The sequence below is a fragment of the Benincasa hispida genome, chromosome 1 (assembly GCF_027475165.1).
Source record: "Benincasa hispida cultivar pf3 chromosome 1, pf3_genome.v1.1, whole genome shotgun sequence".
NCBI classification, from domain to species: Eukaryota; Viridiplantae; Streptophyta; class Magnoliopsida; order Cucurbitales; family Cucurbitaceae; genus Benincasa; species Benincasa hispida.
Window position 1 is genome coordinate 10,282,579 of NC_143478.1, and position 20,084 is coordinate 10,302,662.

The 20,084-nt window shown below is 37.4% G+C and overlaps 1 protein-coding gene across 1 annotated transcript; it reads left to right on the forward strand.

The window, feature by feature from the left end:
• The first annotated feature begins 1,134 nt into the window (after positions 1-1,134).
• LOC120075203 (pre-rRNA-processing ESF1-like protein) lies at positions 1,135-9,193 on the forward strand. The gene is made up of 8 exons (XM_039028411.2): positions 1,135-1,737; positions 2,092-2,815; positions 2,918-2,992; positions 5,487-5,713; positions 6,162-6,324; positions 7,537-7,665; positions 7,763-8,430; positions 8,619-9,193. Exons 2-8 carry the CDS (start codon positions 2,222-2,224, stop codon positions 8,968-8,970), a joined length of 2,208 nt encoding a protein of 735 aa, XP_038884339.1. The 5' UTR covers positions 1,135-1,737; positions 2,092-2,221; the 3' UTR covers positions 8,971-9,193.
• The last annotated feature ends 10,891 nt before the right edge of the window (positions 9,194-20,084 follow it).

A 20,084-nucleotide genomic window follows, 5' to 3' on the forward strand; every position in this document is an offset into this window, starting at 1 on the left:
GGATGGTGAGAGAGGTTGGAGGTGGCCCACGGTGTCTTGGGAGCTTCCTGAGATTTGGGGTCTTATTCATGCAGTAGGGCCTAGGGTGAGGGGGGGGGGGGATTATTGGGTTGGGTGTTGGATGCTAGTGGTCGGTTTTCTATCGCTAGTGCATGGGAGAATTTGCATCCTCGTCGTCCTAGGGTGTCTTGGTCTGGTATTTTGTGGGCGGGGGTGGTATTCCGCGTCACTCCTTCTATGCGTGGTTAGCTGTGAGGGACAGGTTGAGTACGCAGGATTGGTTGAGGAGTTGGGGTGTGTTGTCAGGGGGTGCCTTCTGTATGGGGGAGGTGTAGAGTCGCGAGATCATTTATTTTTTGATTGTGGGTTTGAGAGAGAAGTGTGGTCTGGGGTGTTGCATCGGTTGGGTTCGTCGCATCGGGTGGCGGGTTGGGATGTAGAGTTGAGTTGGTTGTGCCGAGTGGGGTCTAGTAAGGGGGTGCGTAGTAAGTTGTTCCGAGTTTTCTGGTGTGCTTCCATATACTGCATCTGGTAGGAGCGTAATCGGCGGCTGCATGGAGGTCGATCGAGGTTGGTGTCAACACTGGTTCACCTTATGATCTCTACTGTTCATGCTCGTGCTGCTTTCGGGTTCTTATCTAGTGTATTTACAGATTTTTTTTTCTTTTTGAACTTTACGTTGTTCTTTTGTTTTGCTATTGTCACTAGTTTGTGGGGTTTTGGGTTCTTTTCTTTGGCTTTCTCCTTGGTGGTTTGCGAGTTTGCGTTTATGTGTTGGTTTTGTTATGTTCTTTATCTTATTGGCTTTGTTTTGGTTTTGTTACCCTATTTTTACTTGTGCTTTGTTGCTTTGATGCCTTATCGCGAACTGTGAGACCCTCTCGTTGTTGTATAATAATATCACCTATTCTTAAAAAAAATATTGAGGTCTTTTGTTGATTTTTTTAATTTTATTTTCTATGTAATCTATTCCAAGTTTATTAGAATTAAAATAAGTATGTATCAAAGATATTTTGATTTTATTTCATCTATGAATTGGAAGATTTAAATTAATTTGATAGGGAATCTGAAAAAGATTAGTAACATTGAGTTATGGAATAAGATTTTATTTGGATTTAATTTAGAAAAAGATTTAGAATTGGAAGGAATTTGGATTTAATTTAGAAAAAGATTTAGAATTGGAAGGAATTTGGAATTAAAGGAGAAAAAAAAACGAAGGGTTTAGTTATTTGAATCGAAAGTAAAGGAAAAAAAAAAGAAGGAAAAAGAAAAGAATTACTCGCAAAAAAAATATTTATTTCTTCTTCCCTTTCGTTTCCAACGCTAGAGCCCCCTCCTCCCTTCAAACCTGCCGTTGCCGAAGGGAAGTGGTTGCCTGACGCCGCCGACATCCGAAGCCCTAGCTGTCAACGTCTCAGCCGCACACTTTCAGTCAAGTTTCTTCAAGCCGCGCGTCGGTCGTCAACCTCGCCGACGTTGTTGTCGCGCGCCGCCGGAGTTCCTCAGCCTCGTTGCGCGTTTTCTGTCTGAGCGTCCCAACCCTCGCCGCCTGCAATCATCCGCGCGTCCCCCGACAGAGCCGTTACACGACCAAACCGCGCCGCTCCTCATCTGGTTTGTCAGTCGGCCGCTCCGTTTTGTTCGCCAGTTCGTGGGTTGTTGTTCGCGCCTTTGGATAGCCACGTGTCTGTCTGGTTCTTCCAGTCGCTGGGTCTTGTCAGATATGTGTGTTTTGGGGTAAGGACTGATTTATTTGATAGTTTATGTGAGAAGATCTCCTTCACCCATTCAAGTTTTTGCCTGAAGCGCTATTCGGTAGAGTTTGGGGATCGAATTTGCGCATTTTTTTTTGGAATGTGCTGTTTTCGAAAAGTTTGAAGTGATTTAACTGTGGGTCTTTTCTTGATTTTTTTAAAATTTTTATTTAATTTTCCATGTAATCTATTCTAAGTTTATTACAATTAAACTGAAAGTACGAATGGAATGTATAGGCATGTAACCCACGCTTAAGAATATAGGCTAATTAGGGAATTATGGTCAAGCTACTGATTTGGAATGGTAAATGGTTAACGAAAATCTTGATCATCTCAGGTTACCATAACCCAACGTCCACACAGATAAGGTTTAGAAGCCTAAACTCCATCATCTACGATTATCACTGCATATCACCAGTTGCACTCCGATCCACCGCCTTTCATCGGTAGGATCGTAGGTCGTCATCATGCGCTCCGGAAACTTGAGCAACTCGAAGAAGAAGAATAAGAAGAGTAACAAGACCAAAGATGAGAAAAATGTTCCGTCTTTAGCCTCGGAGCATACTGGCATCAACCATGATCGAGCCAAGAAGAAAATTATCACTGATGCTCGGTTCTCATCCCTGCATTCTGATCCTAGGTTTCAGAATGTCCCCAAGCATAAAGCAAAGTTTGTTATTGATTCACGATTCGACCAGATGTTCGTAGATAAGAGGTTCTCTTCGTCGTCGGCTCCATTGGACAAGCGAGGCAGGGTTAAGAAGGGTAAGTCGGAGAATTCATTACGTCATTATTATAAACTTGAAGAGAAAAGTGAAAGGGATGAGGATGGCAATGAGGATGGTGTGGAGGTAGAAGAGGATGACAGTGACACGGTTGGTAGTGATGTCGAGGTAGAGAAAAAGAATCAGAGATTAGAGAAACTTGATTCAAGTAGTGAGTTGGAGGAGCCAGAGTCGGAGGATGATGATGATGTAGAAACTGAAGAATCTAACTATACGACTGAAACAGATGAAGGTGATCTTGATGATATTTATGACGATGAAACACCTGAATTGCCGGTGCGTTCTGAATGCATTCTTATATTGGGTTATTTTTTGTATTGTTGCTTGTGTGAAATTGGCTGCAATCTTTCATGTTTTGACATATTCTTGTATTGGCAGGTGGAAAATATTCCAGAAATTGACAAGGAAACTCACAGGCTTGCAGTTGTTAACTTGGATTGGAGGCATGTGAAGGTATGCTGTTGATGAACATTCTTTTAAAATGAATTTGTAGCTTCAAGCAGTGTAACTTTTGTCAAAAATGGACCAATAGCCTTCTTGGGTAGTGTTTATCTTGTCAATTATTCATCTTAGCCAAGTCCAAATTGTTACTTGAATTGTGTTCTTAATTACATTATAATTTCTAACCCCATGTTGAATCATCAGTTAGTTCTCCATTTTTTTCAATGTACCTAAAACAATAGATTCAAACCTTAATGGTGTACAAAGAATTGATAGAAAATCTTGTAACAGATGGGAAAGCTGAGCAAGGAGAGGCTAAATGGATTATGTCTGCATTTACGAAGTTAATGTGCACAATATTTTGATTTGGTTCCTCATTAAGGTGCTGTTCCCTGAATGAAAATGTTATTGTAGTCAAGGGGATAGATTATATGGATTTGGACCATTTGGTTCATATTGTAGAGTAGTCAAGAGGAATAGCGAAGTCTGTATTGGATGGCTGAAATAGTGTCCATTCTGATGCCCTTTGAAATCGTTTTAATTTTTATTGTCCTACATCTTTTCTGTCTTATCAAAAAAAAAAAAAAAAAAAGAAAAAAAGTCACCACCTTTCTTGAACATGATCTATTTTATAGGTTGTACAATCGTGTCCTTGGGTTTTCAGAGTCCTATATATATATTTTTTTTCTATCATTACTTGTTCGTGCATTAACATTGTGGTCTATTAGATTTCAGTTATCTTTCGAGTGTTCCTTTGTGATTCTTGTTTGTCTTGTTTCCTTCACCGAAACGTCATTTTATATTTAGAAAGTATCCTCAACCACCACCTTTCGAGAGAGATATTCCTCTCCATTTGTCCACTTTCGATTTAAACCGCTCCTCAAGATTTCTCCAAGCTTCCTTCACACCATGAGTCCTACCAATAGTCTCCCTTGTTAATTTTTCTCTCTTTTGCAAGCCCCGGTCAAAGTTATAAATAGCGTAGAAAAGACCATTAGAGACTTTGTTTGGAATGGAGGTCCTTGTAACCCTGCATCCCACCTTGTCAATTGGAACTCTAGCTCCCTCCCTACTATTTATGGTGACCTTGGTATCGGGTCTCTTCGTCAAAAAAACATTACTCTTCTCATGAAATGGCTCTACTGCTTTTGTCATGAACAGGATGCTCTCTGGAGGCGCTTTATTGTGGCTATTTATGGCTTGGATCATTCTGGTTGGGTTACAAACATGCCTAAAATGGGAAGAAATTGGAGGCTGTGGACAGGAATTCTTAAACATAAAGATTTGTTTTTTAAATTCACAGACTTCATCATGGGTGATGGGAGAGCTATTCGGTTTTGGAAGGATAGTTGGTGTGATGATCAGCTCCTGGCACAAAAATTCCCTAACATCTTTTCTCTCTCCCTGAAAAAGGACACCGTTGTGGTGGATTGTCTGAATTTTACTAGTCGATCTTGGACTTTTGGGCCTTAGAAGGATCATCCTCGAGAGAGAGAGAGAGATGGGCGATTTGATTGCCATTTTGGAAATTCTGTACTCTTGGGCTCCTCAGAGTGGTTGTGATAGCCTCAAGTGGAACTTAGAGGTCTCTGGAAAGTTCACTACACAGGCTACCTTTTTTAACATCGCGAAGAGCACCTCCTCCAATTTTCCTTTGGTGAGAGTTGTTTGGAAGCTTAAAATTCTAAAGAAAGTGAAGTACTTCCTTTGGTCCCTTGCTTATAGAAGCCTTAATACTCTCGAAAAACTTCAAAGGAAGCTCCAACAATCCTCCCTCAGTCCTTCTATCTGCTGTCTCTGTTTGAAAGGTGAAGAGTCCCTTGATCACTTGTGTTTGTAGTGTGACTTTATCTCTAAGGGGTGGTCCCTCCTGTTTATAGAACGTTTGGTCTTGACTGCTGCCTCCCAAACAAAATTGATGATTGGATGATTGATGGGCTCAATAGTAGAGCCTTTTGTGCTAGAGGGAAGGTGCTTTGGAGATGCGCTTCTAGATCCCTTTTGTGGTGCATTTGGAAAGAAAGGAACAGTAACTGTTGAAGATAAGTTTGTTTCTTTTGATTCTTTTTGGACTGTTCAGCATACAGCTTTTTGGTGGTGCACAAATTGCACCAATTTTTTTTTGTAATTTCAGCCTTTCTATTATTTTTAACAATGGGAAGACTCTTATTCAATAGCTACTGGGGGGAGGGTGGTCTCAATCCCTGCCCTTGGGTTGTTCTCTATTGATCTTCTTTGAATATATGTTTCTGTTTCTCATTAAAAGAAGAAAGAAAGTGTATCCTCAATCACTTGTCAATGTAAAGAAAAGTAATAGCTGTTTTATTGTATAAGGCTTGACCCAATTCACAATGCTTGGATATGTACTAGCCTTACCTTTTTAAATGTGAATAGTCCATCTCTCTTACTTATTTGCAGCTTTACACACACTTCCGCAGACCTGTGATAATGATATTCTATAGCTGCTCCTAATCTGTGCTTGACTCAGTTAAATCATGTTTTGTAGGCTGTTGATTTGTATGTGGTACTAAGTTCATTTCTTCCAAAAGGTGGGCAAATATTGTCTGTGGCAGTTTATCCATCTGAGTTTGGGCTTCAACGTATGAAAGAAGAAGAATTGCATGGTCCAGTTGGACTGTTTGATGACGAACAAGAGAAAAATGATGAGGATGATGATGATGGCGAAGAGATGGACAATGAGAAATTGCGAGCTTATGAAATGAGTAGGCTAAGGTATTTTATTTTGGTGCCTCTGTTTATAAATGTTAGAATCTATATTTTGTTTAAGATGTACAGTGTAGTGCTAAAAGGATGTTGTAACTATTGAATTTTCTGGATTCTCTCTCATGAAGAAATGGTAGAAGGCACGGAAGTATATTCCTTAAGTGGATGTGGGGATTTTTTCTCCATATGATATATGAAGACACAATTTTAGTCATTTTTGGATCACAAATATTTGCAGCAGCAAGCTGCAAATTCTGCCTAATTAGTTGTTTTACTTTTAGAGTTATGTTAGTCATGACTCGTGAGAATTAAAAAATGCATTGCCCATTTAATAAAAACTGTTTGTTTTCTTGATTTCACCATCGGGTTTAGTCTGGTCTTAGTAGAAAAAGATGTGTGCTGTATATAACTCTCCGTCTATCTTTTAATCATAGCACTTTGTGCCATCTGTGTACAGGTACTATTTTGCTGTGGTGGAATGTGATTCTATTGCGACTGCTGATTACCTTTATAAAACATGTGATGGAGTGGAGTTTGAAAGGTCATCAAATATTCTTGACTTGAGATTTATTCCCGACTCGATGAAATTTGAACACCCTCCAAGGGACATTGCTACAGAGGTTTGTGTATTGATCATTTAATGTACTTGCCCTCCTTGACACAAGTAATTTTGCAGTATTGAATTTAATAATTTGATATTGAAATTACCATTTTTTAGATGAAAAATATTGAAGATGTCATATACTCTAGACTAATTTTCAAACACATGCAAAAGCAAAACAAAATGCGAAAAACTAGTTAGTCGTGCCATAACTTATGGCTAAGTTTTATTTGATATGAATAGCAGTTTAGTTCTATCCTGAGGTTTAAGGCAAAAGGCATGGTTTGAAAAAAAAACTCATTATACCTTTAGCATTTGATGATTGAATCTTCTTTGCCTTTACAAAAGAATGAAAATGTAATTATGAATCCAACATGACAAAATTTTAGGTAAGAAAATTGAAATATGAATTCAACATGACAAAATTTTAGGTAAACATATTTATCAGTGAGTATGGAATTCAAGATTCATTTCAGTATAAACGATTGAAGTTGGAGTCATGTATTCACTCTTAATGTGGCTTGAATTCTGAGGCTTGGCTCCATTGGCCATGGTTGGGACAGACCTAATATTATGAGAGCTTCAAAGTAACCAAAGGAACACTGATTGAGAAAGTTTAGAGAAGATTAGTGTCCAGGTTTAAGTAGCTTGCTAGGATTTATATAGCGATTGTGTTTGCTTTCATTGGAAGGTAGTGTAAACTAATTTGAAACAATGATTGTATAATTCTGTGAAAAGTAATAGCTCTTACAACTTAGGACCCCTACTTAAAAGGCTTTGAACCAGCCTTTGTTCCTTAACTAACGGGTACCAAACTAGGCAATAACTTAACCATTAACCAAGATAAAAACATAAAAAATAGAGTAAAGGTTAAAACAGAAATTAAAATACATGAAACAGAGAACCTGAAGCCAACATACTAAATGATTTATATCAGAAGGTTACTCTATGGGGGAAGGAGGGAAAGAGGGAAGGATCAACAAATCAAAGAGTTAACCGATCACTAGAACTTGTTGCATAAAATGTTGTTAATGTCTCATTAACCATTTTTTTCTTATAGTTGTTTATCGTCATAGTTAATTTTCTTGGATTTACTCGATATGATTTTTGTTACTTGTTCTTGGCTTAAATCCTTTCCTTCCTTTTGTAATTGCACACCATATAGTGTTCAGTATATGGTGTGGGAAGGTAATAGGAAGAAACTAATGGCTTCTCATCCTTTGTATATCAGGCACCATCATGTTATGAAGTTTTGAATTTCCATACCCCAGCCCTGCAGCATAGTAAAATCCATCTTTCATGGGATGAGGATGAACCCCAAAGAGTGAAGGCCTTGAAACGAAAATTCAATGCGGATCAGGTTTATGCTCGGTGACACAATGATTCTATGCAATTTTTCAAAAGCATTTTGTGTTATATGTCCAATTCCTCTACTGACAATATTTTCACTTATTTAGCTGGCCGATTTGGAGCTCAAGGAATTTCTGGCGTCTGATGAAAGTGATAGTGATGACGAGAGTGATGACGGAGAGCGAACAGACAAAAAGCGTAAGAAAGGCGATAAGTACCGTGCCTTACTTCAATCTGATGAAGATGGCGAGCAGGATGGTGGTCAGGATATGGAAGTGACTTTCAATACTGGCTTAGAAGATATAAGCAAGCGCATCCTGGAAAAGAAGGATAAGATATCTGAGACATTATGGGAGGCTCATCTGAGGAAAAAACGCGAGAAAAGGATGGCTGCAAAAAACAAATCCGCACACTCATCAGATGATGAAAACAGTGACACTGATAGAGAAGTTGACGAAGTGGATGACTTTTTCGTTGAAGAGCCTCCAGTCAAAGAAAGCATGAAGGATCGAACAAAAAGTATTAAAGATAGGGAACATGTTGGTGTGGACGGGTCAGTGGAAGCAAGCAGAGCGGAGCTCGAGTTGCTACTTGCTGATGATGAGGGCGTTGATACTGGTATCAAAGGATACAATTTGAAACATAAGAGGAAAAAGGGGAAGGAAGATATTGCCGAAGACAAAATACCCACAGTTGATTATGATGATCCGCGGTTTTCAGCACTCTTCAATTCACCTCTCTTTGCTTTAGATCCGACTGACCCTCAGTTCAAAAGGTATCTCTAATACTACTGAAAACTATGAAATACTTAAGATTAGAAACATCAATTTATTTCCAAATTCCAGATATATGACGATTGCACTCACTATATCTTTCTCACACCTCATATGAACCTATCGGGGGAATATGCTTCATCCATTTATATTCTTGTGGAGTTTTCCCATTAATCTGAGATATTTTCAGGAGTGCCGCTTATGTTCGTCAAGTGGCATTGAAGCAGCAAAAGGGCGACGGATATCAGTCAACAAAAAGTCAGCATGGCAAGTCTTCCACAAAACAACCTGCAGTGTCTGGGGAAGACGAGGTGAATGGTGATGCCCCTGTTAAGATTGAGGGAGATTCGTCAAAGAAAGAGAAGTACGAGCTATCGTCATTGGTTAAATCAATTAAAATGAAATCAAAGCAGCTTCAGTTGCAATCTGGTGGTGGTAAGATGGCGAAGAAAGATGGAAAAGAGCGGTTTCCAGCAAAGGAAGAGGAATTGCAGCCACCGACCATGAATAAGTCTTCTAAGAAGAAGCAAAGGAAAATTTAAGATACAGCGGATTGAAGTCCTTGAACAGAACAAATTGCAACAGGGAAGGAGTTGTAAGTTTTGACAAAACAGAACAAATTTCCTTATGTAGTCGGGATACATGAAAGACCGGATGAATATTGATATCGGTTGGTAGCTTCAATTTATAGGCCACTAGACCAATACGTTCAATAATCTGAAAAGGCTTTAATAAATCGAGATGCAAGCTTTGGATGTTTGTGGATGCCCAGTGTGCTATATCTATAAGGTTGAAACTTAATATATATCCAATCTGTAACGACAAACTCCACCTCTCGCCGTTTAGCATATGCTAAAGACTTCATCCTTTGTTGTGTGCGTTCTAAAGTAGCCTTCGACTCCTTCAACATTTCATCACACTCCTTTAAAATGCCATCAACTGTTCCTACCACGACTGTTCCTACTTCATATGCCACCAATTTTGGCATTGGCCTGCCATAAACTATTTCGTAAGGGGATTTCTTTATGAATTATGGTAAGATGTGTTATAGTTGTATGCAACCCATGCTAACTATTGAGACCACTTGGTCAGCGAGTCCATTACGAAATACCGTAGGTATGCTTTTAATCCCGGATTCACTACCTTTGTTTGGTCGTCGATTTGAGGGTGGTAGGTGGTGCTTCTCTTAAGTTGTGTGTCCATCAATCGAAACAATTGCTCCTATAATAGGATTGTAAACACCTTACCTCTGTCAGATATGATACTCTTTGGTATCATATGAAGTCGCACGATCTTCTTGAGGAATATCGCAACTACCATGGTGGCTATATATGGGTGTTTCAATGGAGCAAAATGAGTGTATTTTTGTTGGGATTGGTGTCCTAATTCTCCCAGAGTCTCGTAGTTTGTAAACAATTTGTACACATTGTTATTAATAAAATAAGAGTTATTTTATTTGCATTTACTCATATCCAATAAACTAAGATCCATGGTTGTTTCATATAAACTTAAACATGCATGTGAGACATACAAGTGGATCATGCCTTAAGTAATAACCTAAATGGTCTGTAGTATAAGGATAAAGGAGGGATATCTTATCCTGGTGACACTACGGATACGAACCGCTTTGTAGATAGTTGCAAGTGTTGTAACGTGCTAAAAATGGTTTGATCTTGACCATTCATGTTGAGACATGCGAGCGGAGGTGTCCTATACAAGGAGTTTGTATAAGACCGGACCACGAGATGATTCGTCTCTTTATATAACGCCATTGATAATTGAGACTTACATTTTACTAAAACGACCATAGGTGACGTGATTTTAATCCTGAGTGTTTTGGGAACTCCTGCCTATGAGGACAGTCCTTTGATTAGTATAGGTGAGAGTGGCTAGATTGCCAATTCAACAAACCTACCTTTTTGGGGATTTGTCTGATTGGGGAGCTGGGAACTCAGTTACACAAGATGGAATTTACTCCTTTCTCGAAGCAGGGGTAAGTAGATAGATTGCTCCCTTAATGGTTGATTCCGAGTCTTGAACATAGTGGCCACACCCTCTCTTTGAAAGAGAGGACTTAGTCATAGTAGGACTATGACTTATTGTTCATTAGAGAAATCAGTGGTACTTAAGAAGTTAGATGTAACAACAGAGGAAAAATGGTAAATTGGCCTAGCTGTACTTACGAGCGATTTGTGAAAAGTTATCGCACTGTTGATTGGTTAATATGGACACAGAAATATATCTATAGTGAGAAGAGTGCAGCTATCGGTCTTTAGTGGAGTGCTCGACAGTTAATAGATGGTGGATCTCGTGACTAAAGAGTTTAGTCAACTATTCACATACCATTGGAGTTTCAAACTACAGGTCCATAAGGTCCCCTTGGTAGCTCAATGGGTTCAAGTTGAGAATCAGATTTTGGGGTTGATTTGAAGTGTTCAAATTAATAAGAGGAAATTCCAAGTAATTCATATATTCAATAACAACATTATTGGGTTCAATATTGTATCAGCCCCATAGGCTCTAGCAATAGGTGCTAAGCGTTAGACGATGGGGTGCACGATGAGCGTAAGGTTGAGCGTTGAGGCCCAATATTGAATTGCAAAATGATCTATAGTATATGAATAAGGTTGGGTGCCTTATTCTTGTGACACTGTCGGATGCGACCCACTCTGTAGTTGTTACAAGGAGTTGTAAAGTGCTACAGATGAAGTGATCCTAATTCGTACATGTGATGACATAAGGAGTGGGGGCATCTTGTGCAATGAGTTTGCACAAGATTGGACCACGAAATAAGTCACTTTTACTTTATAATGTTGTTTACTGTTTATGACTGACTAACAACGATGACCCAAGTAACTTAACCTGAATCCTGAGCTAACTATGAACTCCTGTTTATTTAGGATTATCCTTAGATTTGCATGGGTGAGGGTTGGCTCAACAGCGCCGACTCAATAAACCTCTCATTTTAGGGATAAGACCGGGTAGATAGCTGGGGACATAGAATGCAAGATAGAATTCACTCCTATTCGCTTTTAGGGATAGTAGAGAGGCTGTTCCCTTAAGTGCTGACTCCGGGTCTTGAACAAGGGGCCCCACCCTCTCATTGGTCTGAGAGGGACTCGGTTTGATAATCAGATCACATACATATTGTTCATTAGAGGATCAGTGTGACTTAAGGAACAAGGGGTAATCTCAGGAGTAGAACAACCTTTTGACCCAACCATTATTACGAACAAACTGTGAAGGTTTAACTTACTAATCATGGTTATATCGAGTGGACACAATATATCTACAGTGAAAAGAATGCAACTCTGAGCTTTAGTGGAGTGACCTAGTAGTTAATGAATGAAGGTTAATTCGGTGTAAAAAGTTTAGCCAATTAATATCGGATCGTTGGAGCCCATGATCTATAGGTCCACGAGGTCCCCCTACTAGCTCACGATTAGCCTTAGAGTAGCATGATAAGTTTATTTGAAACGTTCAAATTAGAATTAAGGGAATTAGTAATTATATGTGATATAATTACACGTTTAATTTTGGAATTATACAAAATTGGAGAATCAATTAATATTTAATGATTTAAATATTAAATTCATGAATAGGGATTCATGTTGGTAGTGGAATTGGTGATTAATTAATTTAATATTTGATATTAAATTAATTAGAATTAATTAAATTGTTCAATTAATTACTAATTATTAATTTGATTAGAAAAATTAATTTTGAATTAATTTTTATAAAACTAATATAATTTCAGTTTTAATTATAAAATTAAAAACTGAAATTAAGATTTGATTTTGAAATTAAGAAGAAAAATAGAAAAACTCAAAAGTGGGGTTTTCACACTTCTAACCAAGTAGGTTATTCACCAAAACATTAACCAAATTAAGTCAAATTCCAAGTAGCTGTTGGAATTCATGCAACAATTGAATTTGCATGATGATCATACAATTGTAAACTTGAGAATCTGAGTGGAAATGGGCTTGTAAAGGTTGCATTTTGGCTGAAAATTCGTTTTGAAGAAAGTGTTCTTCATATTGTCAAAAACTAAAAATCTTTTCTCCTTATTCCCTTAATCCAAGTTTTTTTGAGTCCCACAAATCAATCTAAGGCACCAAAAGGATAGTAGGGAAGACATTGTGGTAGTTCGCGAGTAGAAATCAAGGAGATTGCAGCTGAATCAAGCTTGAAAAAGAATATCTTCAAAGGTATATTTGAAACCCACTTTATAGTTTATGAGCACGTTGAATTTAAAGCCAAAATTAATGAATTAGAATGCTTAATGATCCTGTTTTCTTCCGTTGCATGTTTCTTAACTCTATCACTAACTCATCCAACAATTCGTTCACCACAGGGATCGGAAAATTATCAGGGATTGTCACTTAATTAAGGGCTCGATAATCAATCCAGAACTGCCAACTTCCATCATTTTTTTGAACTAAGAGAACGAAGCTAGAAAAAGGGCTAGTGCTTGGCTGTGTTATTCCTGCTGCTAACATCTCCTCCACCAACTGTTCAATCTCATCTTTTTAGAATTGTGGGTAACGATATGGTCTTACATTCACAAGTCCTTCACTTAACTTTAGTTCAACGACATGGTTATGATGTCTTAACGACAGAAAACCCTCAAACGAATTAAATATGGATTGGAATTGTTGCAATACTTCTTGAATTTCCAAAAAACTTTCAATATTTTCTCAGTTGCTCTGGTCGTCGAGGACTTTCACCATATTTAATTCAAGTAGTACTCTTTGCCCCTCTTCTTTGACACATTTCATCATCGACTTCAGAGATATTTGAGACTTTACTAAGCTTCGATCGCCCTTTAGATGGACTCTCTACTCATCGACTTGGAATTCCATTTCCGAGGTGCCCCAATTGAAGGAAATCAAACATGAGGATTTCCATGAGCAGTGGAAAGATCGTTCCAAATTCCATTCGAATGAACACAATCAATTACAGTCTAAGAACGAAAACTAACAGGTCATGAAAAACTAGAAATTACAGCATGCTTATAAGAGTATCAAGGGATAGAGTATGCACACCTTTGAAGAAACATTCTTTACGAATCCCTCGATCAATCTCCAAGCGCCCAAGAACTGCAACGCTCGAACGCAACGACTGGAACAACACGATCACCAACATGAACACAACCTCCACGAAACCAATCGAGTCACACTCGATTCACGAAGTGAGTGAGGACACCACCACGATGGTTACCTTGGTATTCTCGGTGTGAGAATCCAGGAGTTGTGGGCTTTGTATGAACTTGGCTTGAGGAAGTGACTAGAGGACAACGATCGTGTCGACAATCGAGCAAGTGAGAAATAGGAAGCTGTCTATTGTATAGACGATGTGCTCGATCGTTTAGTAAATGGCAACCTATCGTATAGACTTAACCACTCAATTGTTTAGCTACGATCAGCTAATGAACTATCGTACAAAGCTCCACGATCGTTTAGTCTGTTAGCTATCGCTTAGTGAAACACTTTCACTTGATAGCTTATCCGTGAGTTATTTCCAAAAGTGGAAACTCACTAAATTTAGGAAAACAATTTTTCTTTTATCTTACGGTTACCATAAACCACCAATAACCTCCACCTCAATCGGTTATTAGAGAAAAAGAAATTAATTATCATATAATTAATATATTATAAATAAATATGATAACCAACTTACCATATTATATTTATAACCTATAGTTTTAATATTTCATCTCATGAAACATACCAACCATAGTTCTTTTTCTATTTTATGATACTTAATGTAAATCATATTTACATTAATCCTCCACTTGATGTATCTCATACATTACACCAATTATATCATATTTAATTGAATTTCCTCTTGTTAATTTGAACACTTAAAACTAACTCCAAGAACTGATTCTCAACTTGAATCTATTGATCTACCAAGGGGACCTTATGAACCTGTAGCTTGAAGCTCCAACGGTACGTGAATAACTGACTAAACTCTTTAGTCATAGAATCCAACATTCGTTAAGTGTCGAGCACTCCACTAAAGATTGACAGCTGCACTCTTCTCACTACAGATATATTTCTGTGTCCATATCAACCAATCAACAGTGCGATAACCCTTCATAGATCGCTCGTAAGTATAGCTAGGCCAACTTACAATTTTGCTCCTGTAGTTACATCTAACTCCTTAAGTACCACTGATTTCTCTAATGAATAATAAGTCATAGTCTTACTATGACTGGGTCCTCTCTTTCAAAGAGAGGATATGACCACTATGTTCAAGACCCGGAATCAACTCTTAAGGGAGCAATCTATCTACTTATCCTTGCTTCAGGGAAGGAGTGAATTCCATCTTGTGTAACTGAGTTCATAACTCCCTAATCAGAAAAATTCGCAAAAAGTTAGGCTTGTTGAGTTGGCAATCTGGCCACTCTCACCCATACTAATCAAAGGATTGCTCTCAAAGGCAAGAGTTCCCAAAACACTCAGGATTAAGGTCATGTTACCTATGGTCGTTTTAGTGAGATGTAAGTCTCAAGTATCAACGACGTTATATAAAGAGACTAATCATCTCGTGGTCTGGTCTTATATAAACTCTTTGTATAGGACACCCCCGCTCGCATGTCTCCACATGAATGGTCAGGATCAGACCATCTGTAGTACTTCACAATACATGTAAACCTCTATAAAGCGGGTCGTATCCGTAGTGTCACCAGGTTAAGGTATCCCTTCTTTATCCTTATACTAGACCTTTTAGGTTATTACTTAAGGCATGATCCACTTGTATATCTCATATACATGCTTAAGTTTATATACAATAACCATAGATCTTTGTTTATTGGATATGAGTAAATGCAAATAAAATAACTCTTATTTTATTCATAACAATGTGTACAAAGTTTACAAACTATGAGACTCTGGGAGAATTAGGACACCAATCCCAACACCAATCGCATTCAACACAATCCAACGTCATTAATCACTGAACCCCAAAATCAAATCAGCACTCTCCAAAGGCAAAGGGAAAAAATCATTAAAGACGGTTAGATTAGGGAGACTGAGGATCATACCTTTGCAGTTTCCGTTTGTTTGAACTTACTTCCCTGTGCCCAACATAATGCCATAACTCAAAGTTGCAAACCGGGGGCAATTGAGTGAATTCACCAATGCTTCATCAATAAAGTTGTGAGATTCTCTACTATCAATTAGAACTACCACGTCCCTCTTGCCTAACGCGCTTATTAGTTTCATTGTTTTTGGAGAGTCTAAGCTAACCAACGAGTTGAGGGATAATTCAGGTGACTTAGCTTTCGTCGGTTCAAGAACCAATGTCTCTAATGTCGTCAGAGGCATTTCCTTTTCCGCGGCCGATCCCTCGATTGCTTCGATTGTGCTTTCCCTTTCTTCCTCATCATTGTAGATCAAGGTTTAGTTCCTTCTTTTTGCATCGATGACCCGCACTATAATTTTCATCACAGTGCTAACATAGGCCTTTATCCCTCTGACTTTTCATTTCGCTATCCGACAACCGTTGGAACGATCCCGTAGTGAACGATTTCCCATTCATGTCACATATGGTCACTGTGTTTGTGTTGGGGTTGATGCCCTAAATCTCGTAGGGTCCTATAGTTTGTAAACCTTGTATGAACAAACTTTTATGTGATTAATAATATTTAATATTTTGTTCACTTTGTCTATGAAATATATGATATTTTATTTGCATTAACCACAAACCAATAAACTAACATTCAAGGTTATCGTTGTAACTTAAACATGTATGTGAAGACATACAAGTGGATCATGTTTAAGTGATAACCTAAATGGTCTGTAGTATATGGATAAGGTTGGGTACCTTATTCTGGTGACACTACGAGTATGACCCACTTTGTAGGTGTTACAAATGTTGTAAAGTGCTACCAATGTTCTGATAGTAATCATTCATGTATTAGACATACGAGCGGGGATATTCTATACAAAGAAGTTTGTATAAGATTGGACCACGAAATGCTTAGTCTCATTATATAACGCCGTTCATAATAGAGACTTTCATTTCACTAGGATGACCATAGGTAACATGACCTTAATCCTGAGTGAGTTGTGAACTTCTGCCTATGAGGGTGGTCCTTTGATTTGTATGGGTGAGAGTATCTAGGTTGCTGACTCAACAAGTCTACCATTTTGGGGATTCGTCTGGTTGGGGAGTTGTGAACTCAGCTACACAAGATGAAATTCAATTCTTCTTTGAAGCAGGGGTAAGTAGAGAAATTGCTCTCTTAAGAGTTGATTTTGGGTCTTGAACAATGTGGCGCCACACCTTCTCTTGGCCCGAAAGGGGTTTAATCATAGTGGGATTATGATCTATTGTTCATTAGAGGGATCAGTGGTACTTAAGGAGTTAGATGTAACTATAGGAACAAAATGGTAATTTGGCCCAACTGTACTTACGAGCAATTTGTGAAGGGTCATCATACTGTTTATTGGTTATATTTAATGGACACAAAAATATATCTGTAGTGCGAAGAGTGTAGCTGTCAATCTTTAGTGAAGTGTCCGACCGTTAATGGATGGTGGATAATGTGATTAAAGAGTTTAATTAATTATTCACGTACCATTGGAGTTTCAAGCTACAGGTTCATAAGGTCCCCTTGGTAGCTCAAAAGGATTTAGTTGAGAATCAGTTTTTGGCTTAATTTGAAATGTTCAAATTAATAAGAGGAAATTTAATTATATATGATACAATTAAATTAATTAAATTATATATGATATAATTGTCATAATGTATTTGATACATTATAGTTTAATTGGAGGAACAAATATTTGAATATGATTCAAATATATTATCTATGAATGAGATTCATAGTTGTTAAATTTAATATAAATATGATTTATATTAAATTTCATAAAATAGAGAAAAAGAACTATGGTTTATATATTGTATATGATGCATATTAAAACTATAGGTTATAAATATAATATGATAAGTTAGTTATTATATTTATTTATATTATTAATTATTTGGATAATTATTCCCTTTTTCTCTTTAACCACCTTAGTGGGAGGTTAATTAGTTTTTATGGCAAAATGGAATAAATAAAATATGATTTTATTATTCCAAAAGAGAGTACACTTTTATGAACAATCTACATGATTTACTTAGTGCCTATACGATAGTCTCATTGAACTACACAATTGAAGAACTTTCTATGCGATAGAGAGTTTCTTCCTTAATTATCTTCCTTCTCCAAACTTCAAACTCCCTCCTAACCAAAATAGCCAGAGCCTACCACTCCTGGATTTTCACCCCGAGAATACCAAGGTCATCAAATGAAGTTGTCATTCACTTTTGATTCGAGTGTTTTGGTTGCTATTTGTTCGAGGAAAGTTCGTGCTTGTTCGAAGTGTTCGTGAAAGTTCGAGGGATTTTCGTGAAGAAGAGTTCTTCAAAGGTATATTACTTGAATGTTGTTTCTTATTAGAAAACATGCTGTAATTTTATATTTTGATGCATAATCTGTATCGTTTATTGTAAACGTTTATTTTCAATTGAAATGGGATTTGGACGATTCGCTTCCGCTCATAGATTCTCTGTAAAACGAGTTCCTTCAGTTTGATGACATTGCTGAGCTACAAACAGGGTTAAGGGGAATAGTCCGAGTTATTGTCAAGCTCGGGCTTGTCTGAGCTGGTGACGAATTTAATCCTAGTGACTTATTAGGCGTGCTTGGGCTTCTTCCTCCCCCCCCCCCTCTATTTCTTTTGTCGGGCTTCCTCAGTGTCTTCAATTAGTTGGGCCTTTCGCATTTTCTCTTTGAGGCTCACCAATTTAAACATCCTTATTTCAACTTGGATATCCTTCTTGAGCCCATTTACAAATTTGCTCTCTAAAGTTTCATCGATAAAATCCTTCAGAGGTTCAGATAACTGTTCAAACTTACGCCGATAAGCCCTTACCATCCCTTTTTGTTTCAGATTAAGGAACTATGCTTGACAGTCCTTCTCCTTCGTCTGCAAAACAACAATTGCTCCTTAAATTTTGCCCATGTGTCCATTAGCATTCTTTCTTCTTCCCAATAATGCCATTCCAGTGCCTCCCCTTCCAAGCAAAGCACCATTGCATCGATTTTTATCTTTCTCTGACAATCGATTAAACACAAAATATCCTCCACTCGATGAAACTAGATAAATGGGTCCTCCCCTACTTTACCTTTGAAAATCGAGATTTCAAGCTTTTTTAATCGCATATCAAACAAAGGTACCTCTCTCTTCTCCTTCCCAGATGTGCTCCCCACCCGTTTAACTTTCTTCTTTGTTGGTTGTTTACCCTTATCAGTTATTGTGCATCTAGATGATGGGGATCTATTTCTGTCCTCGCTTGTGCCTCCTCTCCTTGACCATGCCTCAAGTGCCGATAACATCTTTTGTTCCATAGTCTCCCCCATAGCTTCAAATCGTGCTGCCATGGAGTTCTCCGTTAGCTGCTACAACTCCACAAACCGTTGATCTATCCTGGTCTCCATTCCCACTTGTAGCAATGTAAGTTGTTCTTCAATTGCTGATATTTGAGCCTCCATTTTTTTTTCACTATCCTTTGAGGAATGACGACTCCGATACGAAAATGATAGAACTTGGTTTATATATTCACTATTTAGGCAAAATTGCCAAGGAAGCTGAGACCCCTTCCCCTTACAAGCTCTCTGATCTTTACTCAATACAATGCAAAAAGATAATGTATCCCTCTCCCTGCACAGCCTAAATATAGCCTCTCCCTCCAATCTAACAAAACGAATCTTTCCCCTCAGGCCTACTTCTAGTATGTTATTACCCCTAATTAACTAATATTTCTTTTGCAATGATCGAAACCATTTACAATTCATTCTCCATTTCTCTTTCTTTTTCTCATATACCTCCTAATAACTGGGGGCCTTTCAAATTCTTCTAGTTCTCCATATCTAAAGGTTTAAGGCAAAAGACAGTGTTAAAAAAAAAAAAAAAAACTTATCTTGCCTTTAGCATTTGAAGATTGATGGTGCATTTATTTTGAGAGGGTTAAAAGAGCCCTTTAAAGAATATTAATCATTCTTATGTTCGGTAAAATAGATTGGAAAATCCATTAAAATCGCTTTTAAAACTTCTGACTAGCTTTTAAATTTTTGTCGAATTAGATTCCACCTTTTTATTAAATTTTTAATTTTTCCTTCAAAAGTAAGATGTATTTTATATCCTAATTTTTTTTATACATTTAATCCAACATTTTTTTTTTAAAAAAATCATACCATGTTGCTTATTTATTATTATTATTTTTTAAAAGTTAAACTTATTTCCCTTAATACCTGATCGCTAGTCTAGATCAACAAAATATAACATTTTTAAAAATTATTTTCTTAAGAATAGTTTTATTTATAGTTATTCTATCTAAAACATAATAATCGAATATTTAATTTATCAAACACTCTAAACAATTTATTTAGATATAAGGCTAAAACTTACCAAACACTAATTTACTTCATATTACAACTATTTTTTCTAAAAATACACGTCGCGAACAATTATTTTAAAATCTAAACAAAGTCGAAATCTTCTTTGCATTTACAAAAGAAGGCAAGTTGTTTTAGGAAGCATAGAGGAGATTAATATATTAAAAAAATTGTACATATCCGATAAAGCCAAAGAGTTGCAAA